This window comes from Zosterops lateralis, assembly GCF_965231275.1.
Source record: "Zosterops lateralis genome assembly, chromosome: 18".
In the NCBI taxonomy this organism is placed as follows: domain Eukaryota; kingdom Metazoa; phylum Chordata; class Aves; order Passeriformes; family Zosteropidae; genus Zosterops; species Zosterops lateralis.
In genome coordinates this window covers 1,429,936-1,452,776 of record NC_139778.1, presented here as the reverse complement: position 1 = coordinate 1,452,776, position 22,841 = coordinate 1,429,936, and the positions used below count along the sequence as shown (strand labels likewise).

The window sequence follows — 22,841 nt, the reverse complement described above, 5'->3', positions numbered from 1 at the left end:
TCTGGCAGCTGGTCTGCATGTTTGAGTTTTGCCCACTTTTATATGAAATTACTTTCCTGCTTTCATCAACAATACATGAGCAGTTAGGACACATACACATATAATGTGAATGTACAGGAACCAGGAGCTTTATATGTGCTGAAGATCATTCACTCAAAAGATGAATTCCAGCTTGTTAGGAGTCAGAAGTTTTCTCTCTCTCTCCTTTTTTCAGGGTTCTGTTGCATATGTGCCTCAACAAGCCTGGATCCAGAATGCCACACTGAAAGATAACATTTTGTTTGGCCAAGCTCCTAATGAGGAAAAATACCAAAATGCCCTGGAGGTCTGTGCTTTAAAAACAGACCTGGAGGTGCTGCCAGGAGGAGATCAAACTGAGATAGGAGAGAAGGTAATGTTTTTAGGTCGATTTTTTTTTTTTCCAAGTCAGACCTGCCTGGTGCTTCCTACTCTAACTAAAGAGAGAATACTGAAAAGTCAGTGCTTGATTTGATTTGTTTTGATTTGATTTGATCTTCACAGTGGTATCTCTGCTACAATCAACACCAAAACATGCAGGGCAGTTCTCTGGGAAGCATTTGACTTGAATTTTTTCTTAACTTTATGTTTGTGTGTATTGTGATGCAGATTTACACATCCAGCCCTGGAAGATCATAGCACCCTCTATTTGTCATGAATTGTAAAGGTGCATCTGTCCAGAATCACTCAAGATCTGCCTCTTCCTGTAGGGATAAAAAAGAAGGGAACATATGGTTGTGCTTCAAGTGAAAAAAAAAAAAAAAATTATTTGATCATCCCTTAACACATTTTAATGAGAAACATTTACATCTGTGTTTGCCAACAAAGATATTATTTTTTTGTAGGCCACTAAGTTTGAGCTAGATTTCATGAAATGGTGTGGAGATGGGGATTTGTGTGTAAAATGAAAGATGTGGAAGATGTTCCAGGTGCCACAGCCCTGCTTTGAAATTTGCATTTTTACATCCTGGTTGACAGTTTTGCTTTTTATAGTTTTGTGTTTTAACAGCTCCCTTTAGGAGCCTATTAAAAAGAGATTCCATCTCCAGGTTCTTGGGTGAGCGGAAAATTGGCAGTGAACAGGCAGATCTAGAGGTATTCTGTGCCTGTCTCTGGCTGGGTTATTCTCTTCAGCATCTCATGGTTCAGTTTAGTACTCGAGTTCTGGGCTGGGTGAGGACTGTGAGAAGTCAGAGCTTTGGTGTGACACAGGAGTTTTGTTCTGTGCTGTCTCCCCCCAGGGCATCAACCTGTCTGGGGGGCAGCGGCAGCGTGTCAGCCTGGCCCGGGCCGTGTACAGCAGCGCTGACATTTTCCTGCTGGACGATCCCCTCTCTGCCGTGGACTCGCACGTGGCCAGGCACATCTTCGACAAGGTCATTGGCCCGGATGGGGTCCTGAAGGGAAAGGTGAGCTGGGGTTTAGATACTCTTAAAAACGCACCCAAACTCAGGAACGCAGAAGCTGTTTCACCACCCAGTCCCGAGTGCCGGCTTTTTCCTGAATTTCTGCGTGTTGCCTTTCTGTGTGGGTGCCTTTCCTCACAGCCCAGGCTGTGGTGAAACACTGCTCATGCATGCTCATGCAGCACTGTGGTCTGGTCAGAACATGTAGAGACAGAAACCTGCCCTGTCTTTTAAAATATCTCCTCTATGATATCTCCAAACAACAAGGCGTGTGCTGGAACGTGCACAGGCTGCTGGTGGTGTTGTTTCTCAGAGGCAGCACAGCCAGGAAGCTGCACCAAATATGGATGGATGTCACAGCAGACTTTGGCAACAACAACCCAAACTGCAGTGGCTTTGCTGCACCTTCCACTCCTGCTACCATCCTCTCAGATTATCTTGGAGCTCAAAAGGGAAGGGCTGCAAAGAAAATCAGCAAAAGGGAAGGAAGAGAATGATAATTCAGTGTGTTTACTTTCCTCTCTGTTTTTGTCAGCAGTAGGAGCAAAGTGAGTTCATGTACATAACTCAAAGCTGATTTATCTAACGTGGATAGTGTTATTTCAACTGGGCATTTCACCTTGACACAATAATTCATTTTTTGTCCCAAAAATTTGGCTTGCTAAGTACTGTCAGTCTCCACAGTGCAAACACAGGATATGTGTTTTTTTTTTCCTTTTCCCTATCCAGACCCGAATCCTGGTGACCCACGGCATCAGTTTCCTACCTCAGGTAGACCATATAATTGTCCTAGTAGATGGCAAAATTTCTGAAATGGGATCTTACCAAGAGCTTCTGAAACAAAACAAGACCTTTGCAGAATTCCTCCGGAATTATGCACTAGATGAAGAAATTGAAGAGGATGAACCAACAAGTACAGTATTGTTTTTTCTTCAAACATGTCTTTCTCTGTCAAAAGTATTACAGATATTTTTTTCTGTAAAGTGTCCCCTGGTTCTTCATGGCAACCTGGCATTTGCCTTTCTGTACTACCATGAAAATTATTGTCTGTGGCCAGGTCTGTATTGCTGAGAAATCTTTTCACAAATTTCTTTCAAAATTTCTTGTGGTTTGTCCTAGAAGAAAGTAATTCTTGTCTTTGAAATTATTTTAAACTTGGGAATTTATTTTACAATTAGAAAGGTCAAGCTCAACAGTAGCCAAGAACAAACAGAGCTTGCTATCAAAGGGACTACCCAGAATCTGGTGTGTTTTCTCAATATATATAGTTGAGGCATTTTTCGTGTAAAAAAGTTCAAATGACATTTTAATCTTGTGTTGCTTGCAGGACTCTGATGTGACTCCCCCAGCCCAGGATCATGCCTAGAACGTGCCCTATAAATGAATTGAGCTAGAACCAGCTCTAACACTATTCCCTGGCATTCTGATGAGTTAAAGGGATGTGATATAAATACATTTGGCAGCCAACCTGCCTCACAAGACCTTTGCAATTTTGTTAGGAGATGTGATGCACAGAAGGGATATAAGTAAAGCTAGGAGGGAGCTTATGCACTATGATTTTCCTGTGTGGGTTTTGTTTTTCATGGCTCTTCCTTTGTATAGCCACCTTTCTCTGTGCTTTTCTGTGGCAGAAAATTGAGGTGCCATCTTGTCTTGCAGTGCTGGAGGAGGAGGAAGTGCTGCTGGCTGAAGACACACTGAGCATCCACACAGACCTGGCCGACAATGAGCCGGTGGCAAACGAGGTCCGCAAACAGTTCCTTAGGTAAAAACCAGGTCCTTGGGTTTCTAGTCTTTTGTCTAGGCTAAAAAACATCTTTCAGATGTCAATGATGCTTCTCCATCTGGGCTTCAGTTTCCTCTCATAAATAAATTGGTTTAATATCCTTTTAAAAATAAATGTGGACACACAAGGAAGATCAAACATCTAATATAGACTTTTCCTTCAGTCTTCTTTTCAGTCTGGACTGAACCAATTTCTAAAAGCAGCTCTCTGGTTCTCAGGTAATGCCATTGTGTGTATTTACCCACACAACAGTGAACTGCTGCCAGATGTGTGATAAATAAACCCTTTGCATTGGGAGCCTTGGAAATCTTTGGAGGTTTTTATGATCATACCCATAGGTGCTGTCCAGCTACTGCTGATATGAAAACAAAGAAGCTCAGGATTTAGTTTGAAATATCTGCTTTGCCATGAAGCCTCTAAAGGCCTTTCCCAAAGAGCTCAGGCTCTTCCACAGCCTTTCTTAGATCCTGTATTTCTGGCATCCCTGAACATGCAGAGAGGTGCTAGAAGCACCCACAGCTGTGAGTGAGGCTGGCATGGGAACTTAATGGAAGAGCTGGGAATAAATCCAATTCACTACATCCCAGCCTTGCCTCAGCACTGCCACAAAATGCCCTTTTTCTGCTAATGACTCTTGTTTTTAACTAGGCAACTTAGTGTAGTGTCTTCTGAGGGAGGAGAATGTCCCAACAAAATGTCAACGAAACGAAGAGTCTGTGAGAAGAAGCCAGCAGAGCCTCCTCTTCCAAGGAAAAATGCTAATGAGAAACTTATTCAGGCTGAAACCACTGAAACAGGCACGGTATGGTTTGATTTCCCCCTCCCCTTTTCTACCTTTTCTTTCTGTTTGAAAAAGAAAATTCCCTTTATTTTAACATTTGATCCAGTTCTGTTAAATGCATTGTATAAATCACAACTGCAGGCTTTAGGCATTAATCTGGTGGCCACTGTTCATTCAGATTAGGGGATTTTGGCAGAGATTTTGGCACCTAGCTTGCCCTATATTCTTAGGAAAAAGGAAAAAAAAAAAAAAAAAGGATGCCTAAATACCTGCCAACCCCACTACAGAGCACTTTGTGCTTGTAGGTACAAAAGGCTGTATTCCTCCTGAGTAGGGCCAAGGAGAGAAATGGGAACAAGAAAAAAGAAAATGGGAATGCCAAAGTAAAAGAAAGGAGCAGCAGATGGAAGATGAGCAGGGAGGTTTGATTTTGAAAAAAGGCCCTTCCCTCCACTTCAGAAGGCTCAGTGTGTCCTGTTTAGTCTGATGTCCATGGCACAAACCAGCTTTTTCTCTGGATTATTTCAGCCTTCAGAGTCCCTAATCAACAACACTTGTTCTTTCTGTTATTCCCTCTTATGCTTTTTTCTAAGGACTGAGTTTTGTCTTGAGTCTCTCTTTGTTTCTCTGTCTTTTTGCATTACCTTAAAGATACCACCTTTACTTACTGCAGTAAGTGTTATCTGTTTATGTTCTTGTTGGGGTTCAGTAGCATTTGGTACCTCATTTAAGTTGCTGTGAAGACACAGAGTGGAGACATGTTCAACACTTTTTCTTAAATAGGCCATTTAAAGCAGTCTTGAGTATGGTACTCCTGCCAGTTGCTTCTTCTGCCTGAAAATCTTGGCTCCTATTCTTATTACCCATCTTTTGCTGCTATTTGATCTGGCTTCTTTCTTTCCTTTTTTTTTTTTTTTTTTTATTTTCTCCTCGCTCTGGCATAGTCTTAAAAACTAAAACCCCACAAAAGTAATGAAATCCAGATCCTCAACATGGAGGAGAGGAGTATTTCAGAGAGAGGTTTCTGACTTGTTTTGAAAGCCCTGACAAGGAGCTCAGGCAGATGAACGTTTCTCTGTGGTGTTTAGGAGTTCGGGCAGTTTTGAGTTAGGCTGATGTCAGAGTGTGTTAGTTTTGTCAGCAGATCCTCTCACGAAGAATTTTTCTATCTTGTAATTCTCTCTAAATTCCTTCTTGTGTGGGTTGTGCAAACCATCTTTGGTGTGTGATTTTGCAGGTAAAGCTAACAGTGTTCTGGCAGTACATGAAGGCTGTCAGCCCTGTCATTTCTTTGGTGATCTGTTTCCTGTATTGCTGTCAAAATGCTGCTGCCATCGGGGCCAACGTGTGGCTCAGTGACTGGACCAACGAGCCAGTAATAAATGGGACTCAGCAGAACAGTGCCATGAGAATTGGGGTCTACGCTGCCCTGGGCCTCTTGCAAGGTGAGGACAAGTAAAATCATCATGCCCCAATGTTTAGGAATGAGGGGTTAGGTCAGAGAGCTCTCTGCTAGTGGTCCAAAAGGATGGTAGGTTTAGATTACATATTATGAAGAAATTATTTACTGTGCTGGAGGTGAGGCCCTGGAACAGGGGTCCCCAGAGAAGCTGTGGCTGCCCCATCTCTGGAAGTGTCCAAGGCCAGGTTGGATGGAGCTCTGAGCAACCTGGGATAGTGGTGATGGGATTTGAAATGAGTGATCCTAAAGCCCCTTCCAACCCAAGCCATTCTCTGATTCTATGAAAATTGTCCCCCAACTCGTATCCTAAGCAAGGGAACTCATTTAACCTGGAGCTACAGTCTGAGCTCAGCCCAAGATTTTAAATTTTGTTTTGAAGCATGGAGGTGTGGGGGGTTGAACAGGTAATGTGGAAGCTTGAGAGAGGAAAATTGGAAATAAAACATGAAAACTTCAGTGCAAAAGGGGATGAAGAGTTGGAGTGAAATTGTAGCATTAGAACTTTGTGGAAGCTTGTGGAAAACAGCAGGAAGATAGTTGTGTGTCTGTTTTCCATAGACAGGATGGTGAATCCTGTGGATGTTCCTGTGCCTTAGGCAGTAGTGGATGCAATGCTGATGTGCATAGGAAGACTGGGTGGGCAGGGAATAAAGTGAAGCAAAACAAGCTTGGAGCACTACAGGAACTGCCAAGGGTCAGGGAGCTGTGAATCGTGGACATCACGGGATAACACCTGCTCCTCACCTGCCAGGGCTCATAGTGCTCATCTCCTCCTTCACCCTGGCCATGGGGGGCATCAAGGCTGCCCGGACCCTCCACGCTGCGCTGCTGGAGAACAAATTCCACACCCCACAGTCCTTCTACGACACCACCCCGACCGGGAGAATCATCAACCGCTTCTCCAAGGACATCTACGTCATCGACGAGGTCATCCCACCCACCATCCTCATGTTCCTGGGGACATTCTTCACCTCCTTGTCCACCATGATCGTTATCGTAGCGAGCACCCCGCTCTTCACTGTGGTCATAGTCCCACTGGCAGTTCTCTACTTCTTTGTTCAGGTAACTGGAAAAAATTATGATGACTATTGCAATTATTCCACTTCTTTTCTTCTTGGGAAAAACAACATTGATTTGGGGGAAAAATGGAAATAGCTGAAGTATTCAGTGTGTTCATTTAAACAAAACATGATTTACTTCTTTCGGAAAAAGAAATTTCCTGCAAGATGTGGCCGAGAAATAAATAGACATAAACTTTTTTAGCTTTCAAGTAATAAAAAATAAACCTACTGCTAGAAGCAGCACTGCAGTGCATGTCAATATATTAAAGTGTGGATATTTTTGACATACTGATAAGTTTTCAAGGTAGTGAGGAATTAAAATGTTGAAAATAGAAAGCATCAATTTTATTGATTTCTGAGCAATAATCAAGCTTATTTTACAGACTGTAAATAGAGACCTGATAATGGAGGTGCAGAGATGCAAATGCACAATTTGTTTTCTTGGAAAATAAGTCTCCTACAAATAGATTCATTCTGCTAAATTATATTAACTAAATTTAATGAGGCATAGATAAATTCAACTTTAAGGCTACAGAAATTGCTCTTTTGTGGAATGATGTAAAGGTAACTTTCTTGATAATCTTCTTAATTATAGACAGTATTTCAGAGGGTTGAAGTGCGTTAGTAGCAATCTCCTTTAAATCCATAACCTAAGAAATTCCTCACTGTTAATTAAAAAAGCGGAAGTATTTCATGAACCTTTCAATTTCCTGTGAAAAATGGCAGCGATTCTACGTCGCAACCTCGCGCCAGCTGAAGCGCCTGGAGTCTGTGAGCAGATCCCCCATCTACTCCCACTTCTCAGAGACTCTGTCAGGGGCCAGTGTCATCAGAGCCTACAGGAGAGGGAAAGCCTTTGTGGACACCAGTGATCTGAAGGTAGATGAAAATCAGAAGTGTTATTATCCTGGCATAGTGTCAAACAGGTAAAACGTCATTTCTTGTTTCCACTTAGATAACTCTGTTTGTAAAATTGGTTCCAGGCAACTTTTTCCTGATCTGCTTATACCTGCCTTCTTCCCAGGTGGTTGGGCATCCGAGTCGAGTTTGTGGGGAACTGCATTGTCCTTTTTGCTGCCCTTTTTGCTGTGATTGGTAGGAACAGCCTGAATGCTGGCCTGGTGGGACTGTCAGTGTCCTATGCGTTGCAGGTACATGTTACAGCTTTATTTGGGGGGGTTTACATTTTTGTAGATAATGTGGATATATTAGCAATAATCTAAGTGCTTGCTGAAGCTGGAGTTTATAAGGAAATAATTAAAATGAGTAGTGGGATGTTTGGAAAACAGAGATTCACACTGAGGGCTGAAATCATCAGCAAACTCACATGAAGGAGGCTCTTTAAGTGCATCAAGGCTGTGCTGCACCCCAGTACCCTCAGGAGTGGCACATGGGACACCCAGGAAGTGTCAAAATATCAAAGAACAGACCATTTGAGCAGCAGGGCTTAATGTGATGTCCATCAATCCTGCACATTGGTGTGTCTAGGTAATTACAGGCAGATCAGTAGGATTTATATTTAGACAAGGCAAACTGTACTGACCCAGGCTGTGGAGAATTTAGCAGATTTAATGACCTCGCTCTTGCCAGAAGCATTTTAGATACCATCAGTTTGCAAAGTTGCTGTTAGCAGTTTTACAGTGAAACACATGATTTGGGGAATGACTTCCATCCAAGTGTTTAATCAGCAAGAACATCATCATATGTTTCTTCACCTAAGCACTTGATAATCTGTATATTTCTTGTCACAGTAACTGTATTAACTTTAATGCAAATTAAAGTAATTTATCTCATTCGTAACATAAATGTGAATCCATGTCTTAATAGCAGTGTCTGCTGTTGTTGGGGTTTTTTGTGTTAGGTTTTTCTGTGGCTTTTTTGGGGAGGTTTTGGTGTTTTGTTCTTGTGGGGGTTTTGTTTCTTTTGGAGGGTTGTTGTTTTTGAGGGAGTTGTTTGGTTTTGTTTGGGGGAGGTTGTTTGTTTTGAAGATTCATTTTGGTTTTGTTGTGTGTTTCTATTACATGTGTTGTTCCTCTGCGGGTGATATTTTGTTCCTTGTCTCCCCCAAGGTGACCTTGTCTCTGAATTGGATGGTCCGAATGACTTCTGAACTTGAAACCAATATTGTGGCTGTGGAAAGAATAAAAGAATATTCAGAAACTGAAACAGAGGTCAGCTACCACGAGCCCAGCATGCTCAGAAACAAGCTGAAATTTTTAATGCACACATTTACATGGTCTTTCTTGAAGCTCTTGAGAGATGGTTCCTGCTCTGAGAGTTATCATTTAACCTGAACAAATGTCATGCTCTGAACTGTAATTTATGCTATCACAGCTCCAAATTGTTATTGCTGTCATGCAGCCTGTGCTTAGCATCTCATTTTCTGCTGCTGTGAGTGGCTGTAGCACAGGAGATGAGTTTCACATCAGAATATTGGTCCCTTTGTGTTTGAAGTGTTTGATGCACAGTCTCACCTGCATGGCTGGTGCCATGGTCCTGCTCATGAGCAGAGCTGCAGTACAATTATCAGGCCTTACACAAGTTTTCAATAGTACTTCTATTTAATCAGCTTAATCAGTCCTCACCTCCCATGAGAGGTGTACTGCTAATCCAGGAAATCATCCAATCTCCTACCTTTGCTGCCAAAGACTTTTGAAAGTGGCAGATGGAGCTGTGCCAGGACAGCTGCTCTCTGGACACACTGGTTTGTTAGTCCTGTGTACATACTAAGAATTAGGAAATGGAGGAGAGCTGCAGTAAAAGGTTCTGGAGATCAAATATTTTACCTGGAAGGAAAAAGTTAGCTAGACAAATTGTGTGATATGTGTTATAAATCAGAACCTGAGCTGGCAGAAAACTGTTAAAGTTGATAGGAAAATATTCATATCCATTGAGGATTCATCCCTTTTTTCTCTGCTCAGAGATTTTTCCTGTTGACATCACAACAAAGACAGATGGGTGAATACTTATCACCCCATGTTTTTCCCCCATTATTATAAATTTATTTGATCATGGAGATTTCATTTATCAAATAAAATTCTTTTATCTGAGCTTGAATTATTTTTTTTCTCAAACCTATGTGAGGCATTTCTGACTTCTGTTCTCCTCAGGCTCCCTGGATCATTGAGGGCAAGAGGCCTCCAGAAGACTGGCCATCCAAGGGAGAGCTGGAGTTTGTGAATTATTCAGTGAGGTACAGGAAGGGGCTGGATCTGGTGCTGAAGGGTCTAAACCTCCAAGTGCATGGTGGGGAAAAGGTGAGTTACCAGCTGAATGTTTGCTGGAACTTTGCTCTGGGCCTCCAGTGACAGCTGTGGAGCAGAGGAGAGGGTCTAGTGGATCAGGATGTCAGTGCAGGAGCCAGCAGTGACACCTGAGCTGTCCATGGGCCAGCAGTGACACCTGAGCTGTCCATGGGCCAGCATCCTCCTGCTGGAAAGCAGCAGAATGAATAGCATGGGACTTTTGGGACTTTTCTGGACTTTCCAGTTCATTTGGCATCAGGCTCTGTAGGAGGCACCAGCACAAGTGACAAAAATTCAGTGCTTTTCTGGAGTAGTGCAGATGGGAGAAGGAATTCCAGCTTTTTCTGCTCTTTGACTTCCCACGTGAAATTTTTGGCATGGAAGGAAATGATGTTCTTTGTTTCCTTAATCAGGAAATAGTCTTCATTCTGGGAGATTCATTTCTTTGTGCTTTGGTGGAAAGTTCTGAGGTTTGCCTGCTGGAGACAGAATGATTAGCATGGGAAAGTCTTTTCCTGAACAGTCTGTTGCTGAAAACCAGAATTGCCCTTATTCTAAGCAGACAGGATGACAGCATCCTTCTGGCATGGAAATACACACGCTTACCATGAAGTAGGAATTGCCCTTAGAGAGCCTTTATTTCTTGTCCTTGAGTGACTGGACCTATCATGGGTCCTCCAGATCATCCAGAGTTATGTAGGATGGCTCTAGGCCTGTGTTATTCATTATATTTATGATGTGATATTTATATGAAGTATCATTCCAATTACAGGAATGGCAATAAGTACCTTACAGTGCAGCCAGGGTTTCTAGGGAAGGATGGGACATTCTTTCTTCGATTCAGATCTTCAGTCAAACCTCTTAGAGGAATCTCAGAGGGTTGTTTGGGAGGTTTTTTGTTGGGTGTTGTTTTCTTCTTAACTGTGTGTTTTGTTATACCTGCAATTTGTTGTAGATTGGAATTGTTGGCAGAACTGGAGCAGGGAAGTCCTCCATGACACTCTGCCTCTTTAGGATCCTGGAAGCTGTAAAAGGGGAAATTAAAATTGATGGTGTGAAAATTTCAGAAATTGGTCTCCATGACCTTCGATCGAGGCTAACAATTATTCCTCAGGTATGGTTTATGTGTGTCACAATAAAGGAACGTTTTCTAGCAGCTTAACAAACCATAAATAATGCTTTATCCAAAGAGGAAAACGTTTTGTTACACTCAGAAAATTGTTTCAGAAAAACAAACCATTTATACTTTAACTGGTCTCATCCTGCCACCTTACAAGCTGGGTGATAAAACAGGATTTAGGATAAACCATCTTTAGAGCTGAAAGCTGAGCTTGAACTGTAATAATGTAATGTATTTTCAGAGAGGATGGGATTGGGAGGTGGCCTCCTTCCAGTGCAGTGAACACCTTGAAGCAGCAGCCCATAGTACCTATACTTAAAACAGCTAAAGCACTTGTCTAATGACAATTGGTTTTATATCCAGGATCCTGTTCTGTTCTCTGGAACACTGAGGATGAACCTGGATCCATTTAATAAGTATTCAGATGATGAAATATGGAAAGCACTTGAACTGTCTCATTTGAAGAGGTTTGTCAGCAGTCAGCCATCCATGCTGGACTATGAGTGCTCAGAGGGTGGAGAGAATCTCAGGTAAGGCATGTTGGACTAGGACATAACACTGAGCTGTGACAGTGGGTGACACCTGAGCTCAGCCTGACACTGGTCTGTCATATCTGAAATTATTCAGCCACCTATTTCTGTTCCAGGAAAGCCACCAATGTTCAAACATTTGCCTTTTCTTCTGCCTCTGCCACAAATGATCCAATTCTTCTCCCAAGCACAAATCCCATCTTGTCAGAGAGAAGTTTTAGGATGACAGGATACCAGGGACAGGCAGTCCCTTAAACACATTTTGGTAGGAAGGGAAATGCCATGATAACATTACAGCTGTGCTGAGTAAGAGTTCTCTGCCTGACACTTCAGCAGTGTTTATTTTCCATAACTATGTGGAAGGCCCATGAAGACATGACTGGGGATGATAAAATGCCATGCTTTGATATGCTTCATTGGCTTCTGAGGCTGTGGTGTCACCAGATGGTCTGTGATGAATGTTCAGCTCCTTCCTCATCCTGCAGATGCTCAGAGACTGAGTCTGGGCTATGTTTGTGACAGGGGAGACTGGGTTGCTCAGATAAAAATATATGTATATATTTTTATATAAATAATATATATATATATGTGTGTATATATATACATATATACATTTTTAATACAATATATGTATATATATTATTTTTTATGGTAGAAAGGACTTGCAGTCTTACAACATTTTCTTCTCCTTTTTATTTTTTTCTCCCAAGTTTGCATATGCTCAGTGTTATCAGAACTGTGAGTGTTTCTGAAAGCCTGGGCAGAGATGTTTTCATTAGCTGCCCTGGCTTTTGTCAGAGTGATAAAAGGCACATTTGGTGGCCCTGCCTGGCAGTAAGCGATCCTCTCACCGTTAGTGTTGGCATGCTGCAGCCTGCACGTGTGAGCTCTGGGGCTGACAGACCAGGCAGCATGTAAAATATTTCAGGTTTTTTGGGTGACCTGCTGAGCACAAGTGTCTGTGAAGTCTGTCTGTCCCTGCAGCGTTGGCCAGAGGCAGCTCGTGTGCCTGGCCAGAGCTCTCCTGCGCAAAACCAGGATCCTGATCCTGGACGAGGCCACGGCCGCCATCGACCTGGAGACTGATGACCTCATCCAAATGACCATCCGGACACAGTTTGAGGACTGCACCGTGCTGACCATTGCACACAGGCTGAACACAATCATGGATTACACCAGGTGAAATCTCTGAGCAGTGCATGGCAGGTTCATGGGTTTGCTGGGGATGTGAAGTAGCACTTGGTGGGATCTGGTTTGTCTCTAGACGTGAACACTGGTTCTCCTGTCCAGCAGTGTGTAAGCAATCATGGGCTACATAATCCCAGAATTTCCAGCCCTGACTTTGCCTCTGCTGCATAGAAAACAGGTTCTGTATTCAGAAACCAGAGCTGTGCAGTGGCCCAGGGCCACTCTTGGCACTGTCTGAAAGCTTATGGAGCCTTGTTAAACCAGCAGCTGCTGTAACTTCTTCACTAACAGCATGTCATTTTAATTACCTGAAAATATATTAATATTCTTCATGAGCTTTTATCTCCTTGGCTTTCTGGAACTGTAGTTTCAATTCCAGATGCTTTTTTTCCCTCTTCTTCCTCCTGGGAGACAGTGACTGCCCTGTAACTTTTGTAGTCAAGCAGCAGCTCAGGGGGAATGTTTATCATCTGTCGTGTTTTAACGTGAAAATAATTGAGGAAAACAAAAGCAAGGCAAAGATTAGAGAAGTTTGTGACACAAACAGGTACCACATTCCTTTTGAGGAACTTCCTGACACATCTTTCCCCTCCCACCATCTTTTTTTTTTTTTGTACAGGGTTCTTGTTCTAGACAACGGGACCATAGCTGAATTTGACACACCTGCAAACCTCATAGCAGCAAAGGGTATTTTCCACAGTATGGCCAGAGATGCTGGACTTGCATGAAGAGAAGATCCCTTTGAGTATTGGTTTGGTGTCTTTTTAATATTAATGACTTGCCACAAAAGTGACTTGTGAATGTACTGTAATTTACAAAACAGTTTTTGTAGTCGACTAAACTTGTGATATGTGAAGGAAATATTTTACAATTATAAGAACCAGGAAGTGAATTTTATATTTTTAAATATTTTCTATATACATAAACTATTTTATTATGTGCTTTTTCCCAAAGAATGACAAATATTCTGCCAAGAAAATGTATGTACCACAGCATAATTATGTATTGCATTCAGGTTTTTAATTAGTAAATTATATCAATGGTACAAAATACACCTGATTTGTGTGTTTTCTGCATAAGGATTCATGGAAGTGAAAAGACAGGCCCAGTTAAGCTGTGACTCAGCTGAGTAACAGTGAAATGCTGTGTAACCTCTGAGTGGTTCCAACTTGTTCCCTTCAATATTTCCCCAGGGACAAGGGAGTCTTGGGACTTTTGAGATCCCTGTCCAGGGTCACTTCAGCATTATAAAATTCCTCTTCAGCCTAAGAAGCAACATGTATTTAAAGCTAAACCTACAAATGGTTTAATGTGAAACATTACCTACATAGGCTTTTTCCAGCTCAGTAGACCCCACAGGGACACAATTGGACCAGAAGTATCAGAATTTTGCTGTATTTCTTTGGGTAGGAAGTCACTAAGTCTCCACTTAAGCTGAACGTGCATGATGAGACAAGTGTGTATTTAGTTTATCTTGTCCAACACTTAGTCATCTGAAATAATGGGTGGTTTGTTTTGCAGAAATAATAATCTATTTTACTACTGATAACCTGACCTCCTCAAACAGCATTTGCTGCTAGAATCTGCTAGAACCTCTTTTGCTTCATTTTGTGTTTTCCACTAAGCACTCCAGAAAACCACCCAGCAAGAAAAAGTTCCTATGTTTTACCAGAAGAAAAGCGCAGAAAAATTTTGAGAAGACAAAAATAATAATTTATTAATTCTTACAAATTATACTTCTTAAATAGAAACCCAAATTTGCAGCCAAGCATTTATTAGAAATTAACATTTCATGTAGCAGAGCACAAGGTAATGAATTATTTATCACAACACAGAATGTATTGGTTATACACTGATGGGATTGGGGAGTGTTAATAGTACCTTCCTGGTATAAACTGCACAAGGTATAAAAATATTCCTGGGAATGCAGAGATGGGGATCAGCATCTGTGCAAGGTTACTGCCCCAACAGCTGAGCTTTTCTCTACAAAGTCTTACTGGTTAACACTGAATCCTCCTGGATTCAGCCAATGCCTGAACCATCCAGTGCTGGGAGAAGGCAGCAGAGCAGCCAGGGTGACGTAAGGAATGACAATTTTATTATTCCATTACAGAGAACTTAATATTCCACCAGCAATGTGGTATAAAAACAGACATTGCCAATGACTGTGACTACGTTTGACCTCTGGCACTTTGTAAAAAAGGCTTTTTCAGTGTGACAAACCCTTTCTGTATTTACCTGGGAAAACTGAGCTTGTGTGGGCACACAGAACTGGCTGTTAGCAGGATCTGTGCTCCTGATGCGGGTTGGGAGCTCCCTCTGCTGTGCTCAGTCCCTGTGCTCTGAGCACTTCCATGAGCTCAGGGCAGCGAGCCTGGGGTGCTCTGGGGACAGTTCCCACTGGACTGGTGGTGACACAGGCAGTGACACGGGCAGTGACACAGGCAGTGACACAGGCAGCTGCTGTCCCTTAGCAGCTGCAGCCCCCAGCACAGGTGAAGGCTGTGCTCGGTCCCAGCTCCAGGCACAGGGACTCAGCCCAGGACAGCAGCCCCACGGACACTGCTCAGGCTCTGAACTCTGAGACAAGACTAAAGATAAATCCCTTTGGCAGCTGCAGTTTCCAAAGAAATTGGGGGAAAAGAGGAGGGAGGTGAAAAAAATTCAGACTAGCTTCTGTTTGCCTGTTACAGCACCTCATACTGTAGTTTATTCATCTAATCTACAGCACCTCCTTTTCACCTGGCCTACCTCTTCCTCAAACTCAAGTGACTAAATACTAAAATCCTAAAAAAATCAGATAAAATCCAGCTCTTAAATACTTTCCAATTTCTTTATTTGAGAATTTCACAGCAAAAGTAGTCAAATTCTGAATTTTAAGTAATTGTGATTTTTTTTTTTCAGTAAACTACATGGGTAAACACAAGTCACAGTGAGAAAAAGAAAAGATATTGCATAGGAACATCAAGATTGGCTATCAGCCCAAAAAACCCTGGGTACTTCACTAGTTTCTTTTAATACAGGTAACTTTATAGGTTCAAGATGCAATTTTTCTCAGGAATGTAGAGGTCAAAGGAAAATAAAATTACATTTTTTGTGCTTTTAAAAGGGGAAATTCAAGCAGCATTGAAGAAATGTCAACACAGTAACAAAAATAATATATTCAATTGCACATGTCATTACATGTCAATTGCTCATGTATATATTGACAGACAACACTAAAAGGGATTTTGGTTGAGAGCATATTTATTATTTGGATAATTACTGTCACTTTTATTTTCAACCTGAGAAATAGGGAAAAGTGTAAACAGGGAATTAAGAAATCACCCTAATAAGTCACTTGATAGAATTTAAACTTGACATAGTTTTGTGCTTCCACAGATGTAAACCCTTCTGGTTTGTTTTTTTTTTTCCCTCTAAGTAAGATAGGATTAATAAACATGATCTAAAAAGAGAACATTGATGGTAATGGACTCAGTACAAATATTAAATGGGCTTCATGGCAGGTTCTTTAGCTTGATTACCTCTGCTATTTTATAGCAAACAAATTATTAGAACAGCTTAAGGTAAGCCTTTCCCTGAGAGCTGCTAACTCTGCAGTATTTCATTATCTTTTTGTAAGGAAGTGTTGCATTAACAGATAATTCTACCAATACCTCCTGTGCATTGAGTTACTTTTACATCACTCACTGTTCTTAAGATTAACTAGAAGCTGTAAATGTGCATAACCACTTCAGTTTATTTCAGGGTTAACAAAATAGATTTTTTCACATCATTAGCCCTTATTTTTCAAACATAATTGTAAAACGAAAGATAAAAATCTTTTGGTTTATTCCTCAATTAGTAGGTAAGTTCTGATGCCTTCTTGTTATACCCACTCTGTTCAGAAAGTGTTGGGACTCTGAAAAATAAGTTTTTGTCGCTTACTGTTAGAACAAGCTCCAGTTCCTGGAAATCCTGTAGCCTTGCAACATCCTTGTCCTTCAAAAAATACAATAAGGAGTTAGGCAATAGTGTCTGTTCATTTTGCAGAGGTAAGTTAAAATAATAATCTCATACTAACACAAGGTATGTATTTATTCATAACTAGGACAGTTCTCTACAGTGAACTGGAAAGCAGATATCCTGTTGCTGGGGTCTTACTCAGCTATTCCCTTAAGTCTATTTTTAGAAGAAATGCAACATTGATAGTGAGTGCAAGTGATTAGCGGGATTACACTTGTCAAGATCTACTGTATGCCACCCAAATCCTCTTTTTTTAACCCTTGTTCCTTCAGAACTACCCAGCAAGGCAGGCCTTGCACCAGTGCTCTGCTGCCAACAGGACTGCAGAGTCAGGTTTGTATCACTGCAGGAACAGAAGGGCTCCTGAAGTGATTAGGAATGAAAATAAAAAGTTCTTTCAACAATAACCAAGTTGGAAAGTGACAGAATTATGTCTTTTTTTTTTTTTTCTCCACTCCTTGACTAACACAGAATAAGACATTCTGTAGTCAGTGAAGATGCAGCAGAGTGAAGTCTGTTAATCTATTCCTAATCAGATTTGCCCCATGAATGACACCAACAATGCTCTACAAGGATTTGAGAGTGAAAGAAAACTCAGTGGTTAGTTGGTGAAACAGGTCAGCAGGTCCCTTCTCTGTTGGCTGCAGGGGAGATGTCACTGAAAGAAGGACAGTTACATTCAGAGTCCTGCACTCAGAATAATCCTGACAAACACCTCTGTGCAAGGACTGCAGCCAGGCCTTGCTGAACTCACAGAGCTTGGTTGAACTCTGCAAGGCCTTTTAAATGCTGTTGGCAGCTCACAGTGTTGTTGTGTTGTACTGCATTCTACACTGAAGTCATAAAATCTGGTATTAATCCAGCACCAAATGATTATGAAAGGAAGTGATCAAGATATTTGAGAATTTTTTTACTTAAGAAATCCCAAACAAGTCCTGAGTGTTTCAAGTTGAGCAGATTTTTCTTTTTTTTTTTTTTTCCCCAACATGGGCCTAGGCAGATGATCAACAAATTATTCGTTTATAACCTAAAAATCTCTTCTATAAGTTGCTGCACTTCAAAAGATAGAGCTCTTACCTTTCTTAACATTGTATTTGGTAATTTTCTGATCTTCTGGACGTGTTCAGGGTTCACACCCAGCTCATGGCAACTCACTCGGAGCAGCTCCTTGTAGGTCAGTTCTTGTCTGTCCAGTTCAATTTCAATGAAGTCATTTTCTCTAAGATTAGGGGTTTGTATTCTCACTTTAAGCACCAGTTCTATTAGAAATAAAAAGTCACATTAATAAGAGAGATATAAAGAACTGGAAACAATGTCTTTCTAACAACTTCTAGGTATTTCTATGTTCTATTAACCTCTTTTGTGTCACTGGTAAAAATATGTGAATCCTCAGAAAGCAAAACCTGGAATTTTATGACCACAGTTTTAATGACATGGATTTTCATCAAATTGTATGAAAAATCATAGCAAATCTAATGCAATATATGTCTGCATGTCTGAACCATTGCATGAATACTCTTTAACTGATTTAAGCTGATTTAACAGCAGCTTATGCTGGTTATCAATTCCCTGAGCAATCCAAGATTGCTTTTATTGGTATTTCTTGTTCTCAGTTCACTTCCCATTGCTACCCCATGGTATCAGAATGTCTTTTACTTGAAGAACAAAATTCTGAATGGTAACTGGACTTCCAGGTTTCCCTCTCTGGGTAGGCAAAGTTTCCCTGCAGAACAGCTCAGTGCAGACTGAGCCATGGGAGGTTTTCTTGAGCCCACTGGCTGTTTGCTGATGATCTGTATTTGCAGCTTGGACTGTGCTATCTAGAAAATTAGATTACACTGGTGTCTGTATGCTTTTATACCAATTGAGACAGCAGATGTTTACATCAGTATTTTAGTAACAGTTCCAGCAAAACCAGGCTGTCAGCACACTTCATTCCCTTCAAATGTTTCCTGAATGCCTAAGCGTGGTAATCTGAAAGTCTCTGGAAACACGGGATTAGTCTGCACTGCCCAAGGTGACAGAACACCAACACAAAGGCAGAAGAGATGTTTGCTGTTACCTTGCATGTTGAGTGGAAAAGCTCCTGTGAAGAAAATGGGCTGAAAGGCCGGCACAGGCCCCGTGCAGGAGCCGTTCCCTTGCTGGGGCAGGGGCTGGTTGGATCCTGCTGGCGAGGGGCTCCTGCCCCAAGACATGGAAGCCTGGTAAGCAGGAGCTCTCTGGAGGACAGGATTTGGGTGGGGTGGCCCAGCAGAGCCTCGAGGCAGGGCTGGGACATCCCCATTGGGAGCTGCCTCAGGAGCAGCAGTCCCGGGCTGTAATGGGGTTACTCGTGCTCGTCTGTAGCTGTCCGAGTCAGGTACGGATGGAGAGTTGGTGTCGTGTGGCTCCAAGTGTGAGAGATTCCCATTCAGGGCAGGATCTGGAAGGCTGGTACTTGAGGTGTTGTAAACATATGGAAAAGGTGGGTTAGCCAGGTAATTGGGGATGATTGGCAGATCTGAATCTTGCTTTAAGTCCGTGAGTTCATCTTCCACTGTAAAAAAAAAAGAAACAACATTCTCCAAGACTGACTTGAGCGTTGGGGTTTATTTATTTTTTTTTTTTCTTTTTTTTTTTTTTAATCCTATTTTTTACACAGAGGAAATGCAGTGCTAAAAGCATCACCGATTAGAAGGTGGATCAGGAAGCATCGTGTCTTTTGTTCCTACAATAAACAGAATGTTTAGGTGTTGCCATACAAACATAAAAGCTGAGTCTGATTCTTGTAATTCTGGGGGCGCCAACTCCTTCTAAACACTGCAGAACTTCTCTTTTGGCTTGTTTTAATCTGTAGCAGCAAATTGTAACGTGGTCTCTTGGTGGAATAATGCTGTCATCTTCATAATGTATCAGGCAACGAAAAACAAAGGGTCATATGTTGTTTGATATTAAGGCAGAGGATAAAGGGAAGAGAACATGCAGTACTGGGAGAGCTGCAGCATGACCCATTCAACAGCTGGAGAGACAACAATGAAAACAAAACCAGACACGGGAGTATAAAGGAGAGACAAGAGGTTGTTAATCGACTGCATTTCAAATTACTTATCACCTCCAGCAGCAAAACCTGCTCTGTTCCAGCAGTTACAAAACACAATAGAGATGCTCAGCCAATGTCCTTTAATGAGCCATTTATCTGGGCTGCTGATTTTTGATTTATCCCACACAGAACATAAGGAAAATTAGGTGTTGCTCATCCAAGAGCTTCCTATAAATTCGAGTAATTTCTCTCCTGCTGTCCTTCTGAAAACTGGAAACTGCATCTACCTGGCACAGAGCATTCCTCAAAATACAGTTTTTCTAAATTTTCAGTGTTTAGAAAAAAGTTTGGCTAGCTGGGTATGGAATTTATTGGTAATCCCCTTTACTTAAACTTTGTTTTCTTACCATGTAAACACTCTAGAAAGCAAGTCTTAATACTAAAATCCACATGCAAATGTGGATCTTCACATGCAAAACAAAGATTGGACCACACATGCTTTGAACACCCTTTACTAATCTTTGATGATGAAATGGCACAGTCACTATAGGTTACCTCCCAACATCTTCCTGATCTCTCTCTTGGACGTTAACTGGGCTGGCCTCTCCCCTTTCTTGGTCAGGATGTCCTTGTCAGCCCCAGCGTGCAGCAGATAAGCCACAACAGCCGCGTGGTTCCTCTTGCAGGCCCAGTGCAAACAGGTCCTGCACATGGAAAACGTGAAGGTTGGGTCAGACCCCGAGTTAGGGCAGATTCCTCTCCACTCATTCTTGCTGCCTGTTAGGAGGAGAACACACTATGCACATGTGAAATAGGTTTGAGCTGCAAACTTCCTTGGAAATTCACCCTGATGGGGAGTGCAATGGCACCTGCTGATCTCATTTTCCCTTTGTTCCAATGCTCTTTACTGCAGTAGAAGTTTTAAAGTTCAGGATCTTTTCAGTTTATCATTTCTTAGGCTACAGCCTTTAGGCTACTGGAAAAATAAATATGAATATAAGGTTTGTGTATGATATTTTAACCTTTTAAAGAATTGGCTGTACTTAGAATACTTGTGTTTGTATGTGTGTACATGGGATCTATTCCTGGCATCTCCCTGGGATCCTATATGTGCTCTTTAATTAATGCATAATTTAATTAATGCATAAGTGTTTGCACTTTCTGGCAAGTAAATGACATTGAAAATATTGCAAGCATAGTTTCTAAGAACCTTTCTTTGCCCAGTTGATATTTGCTGCATCAGTAATTACTCAGATCAGATCTGCAGACAACTAATTTTCTGCAATTTGTAAGTGATGCACGGAACTAATCCCTTTTCTGTATTTTCAAATTATTATTTGCACTTGCTGACTAGAGAAACATATTGAAAAAAAATCCTAAAAGCTGCTTAGTGTTCAGATCTTATTTAGTGTGTGTATTAAGGACTTACAGACTCACACATACAACTTGCTATAGAGTTGTACCATATTTTCCTATCCCATGTTCTAGTGATGTTTGACCTTTTTCTTGCTTTTATATTTTATTTTAATTCTCTAGCTCCAGCTGAAGGAAATTCTTCAGAAAAATAAACATGCCCAACCCTTCTCCAAGTTTGTTTATTTATTTTTTTAAGATTTATTTAAATTAAGCAGAGATAAATAAACTTAGAAAAGAAAAACTTTTAGTTGGAAGTCCAGCTCCAAAAAGCTTTTTCCACTTTGGGTGGTTTGGTTTGGTTTGGTTTAGTTTGGTTTGGTGGGATTTTTTTTACAGAAATAGACTACAAAATCAGACAGACAAGGTAGTATTTGCATTGAGCACAAAAATTGCTGGTCTAGTTTTTAGAGAAGATATGTAAGATCTCAGCACAGCACCTCTAAGCATCACACATACTAAGAAGCTCACTGCAAAAAAATTTAATTGTACAAACTTAACAGTGAAAAGCCATTTATTGCCATGGGTAAAAATTACCAGATCATTATTTTTTAAAATAACTCATTTTATTACAAGACTTATTTCAATGATTCCAGCTTTAAATACAAATTCATTCTGATGACAGATTGCTTTTTATCTCGCTAAGATAATTCAGTGTCCTGTGAATCAGTTAAATTTTTACAAGTTTTAATTTTAATCACAATTTAAAGCTCAAGTCGTTAAGCATTCCATGCTTCTCAAAACTGCTGATTGAACTTTCATCTTTATAAGTCCTGCTCGTTTCCTAATTTTATTTTTCCTATTTTTAATTATAATGTCATAGAATTCTAGAATGGTTTGGCTTGTAAGGGGCTTTAAAGTTAATTTAATTCCACCCCCTGCCAGGGGCAGGGACACCTTCCACTATCCCAAGCTGCTCCAAGCTCTGTCCACGCTGGCCAAGTTGTTCCTTTTTTTTTTTAAATAAGTTTACAATTTCAAGCACAAACCAGCACAGTAAATACACACTGAATTGAACCTGCAGAAAACAGTGTCCAAAAGTGCCTGAGCAATTTCCCTGTAAAATCCTCCTTCAAATAAACCGATGTGTGTGTTTATGTCTACGGTGTTACTTGTACAAGTGTCTATTGCAGAACTGCCTTTGCTTTGGTGTCCTCGGGTGGATCTGAACGAGATGCCAAATCCCAAGTGTTTGTATGGAATAAGTTCCCTGCTTGAAAGAGAAAGTCATTCTCTAACTTCAGTTAATAATAAATATTTCTGCTTAGGCAGGAGCACGTAAAGCCCGAGATTTTGTGTTCTGGCAGACCACACCGTCTCAGGCTAGGAAAAAATAAATAAATCACAACCAACACTACAAAGTATGTCCACAGTGACCTGGAGAAGGGACAATCAGGGCAGGAGGTGCAGTGGGGACCGTGTCTGTGACCCCGTTATCCTCTCTGGAATAGGGACAGCCCCATACCGGACTATTCGGAGGCAGATGGACCTTTTTCCTCCTCCTCAATTCACCCTCCTCTCCTTTCAGCCCCGGGTCTCTCGGGGAGCTCGGCCTGGGCCGCGCTGCCGGTTAGTGAACCGTGAACCGGCGGCGCGGCCCAGGCCGAGCTCCCCGAGAGACCCGGGGCGGGGCCGGGCAGGGCAGGGGGGGCCCTTACCATCCGTTGACTTCGTTCTGGGAGTTGAGGCCGACCCCCAGCTCCACCAGCCGCCGCACCTCCTCCGCATCGCCGAGCGCCGCCGCCTCCCTCAGCCGCTCCTGCCGCTCCCGCTCCGCCATGTCCCCGCCGCCCGCCTCCCTCAT

The 22,841-nt window shown here is 41.6% G+C and overlaps 2 protein-coding genes across 3 annotated transcripts in view; one reads left to right on the top strand and one right to left on the bottom strand.

The window, feature by feature from the left end:
- The window catches only part of ABCC3 (ATP binding cassette subfamily C member 3), a 46,572-nt gene extending 32,972 nt beyond the window's left edge, over positions 1–13,600 (top strand). For both annotated transcript variants that reach the window (XM_083874657.1, XM_083874656.1), the window contains exons 17-31: positions 215–391; positions 1,260–1,427; positions 2,154–2,337; positions 3,084–3,189; positions 3,859–4,012; positions 5,229–5,436; positions 6,205–6,515; positions 7,241–7,440; positions 7,539–7,665; positions 8,584–8,685; positions 9,625–9,771; positions 10,715–10,873; positions 11,243–11,409; positions 12,394–12,588; positions 13,217–13,600. In XM_083874657.1, the coding sequence (XP_083730783.1) occupies positions 215–391; positions 1,260–1,427; positions 2,154–2,337; positions 3,084–3,189; positions 3,859–4,012; positions 5,229–5,436; positions 6,205–6,515; positions 7,241–7,440; positions 7,539–7,665; positions 8,584–8,685; positions 9,625–9,771; positions 10,715–10,873; positions 11,243–11,409; positions 12,394–12,588; positions 13,217–13,325 (2,514 nt within the window). In that variant the 3' untranslated portion in view covers positions 13,326–13,600. The remainder of the gene's footprint in view (positions 1–214; positions 392–1,259; positions 1,428–2,153; positions 2,338–3,083; positions 3,190–3,858; positions 4,013–5,228; positions 5,437–6,204; positions 6,516–7,240; positions 7,441–7,538; positions 7,666–8,583; positions 8,686–9,624; positions 9,772–10,714; positions 10,874–11,242; positions 11,410–12,393; positions 12,589–13,216) is intronic.
- Positions 13,601–16,318: 2,718 nt separating this feature from the next.
- On the bottom strand, positions 16,319–22,841 carry ANKRD40 (ankyrin repeat domain 40; the record flags this gene model as incomplete). The annotated part of the gene is made up of 5 exons (XM_083874436.1): positions 16,319–16,578; positions 17,680–17,861; positions 18,665–19,141; positions 20,180–20,328; positions 22,696–22,841. 5 exons carry the CDS (start codon positions 22,839–22,841, stop codon positions 16,438–16,440), a joined length of 1,095 nt encoding a protein of 364 aa, XP_083730562.1. The 3' UTR covers positions 16,319–16,437.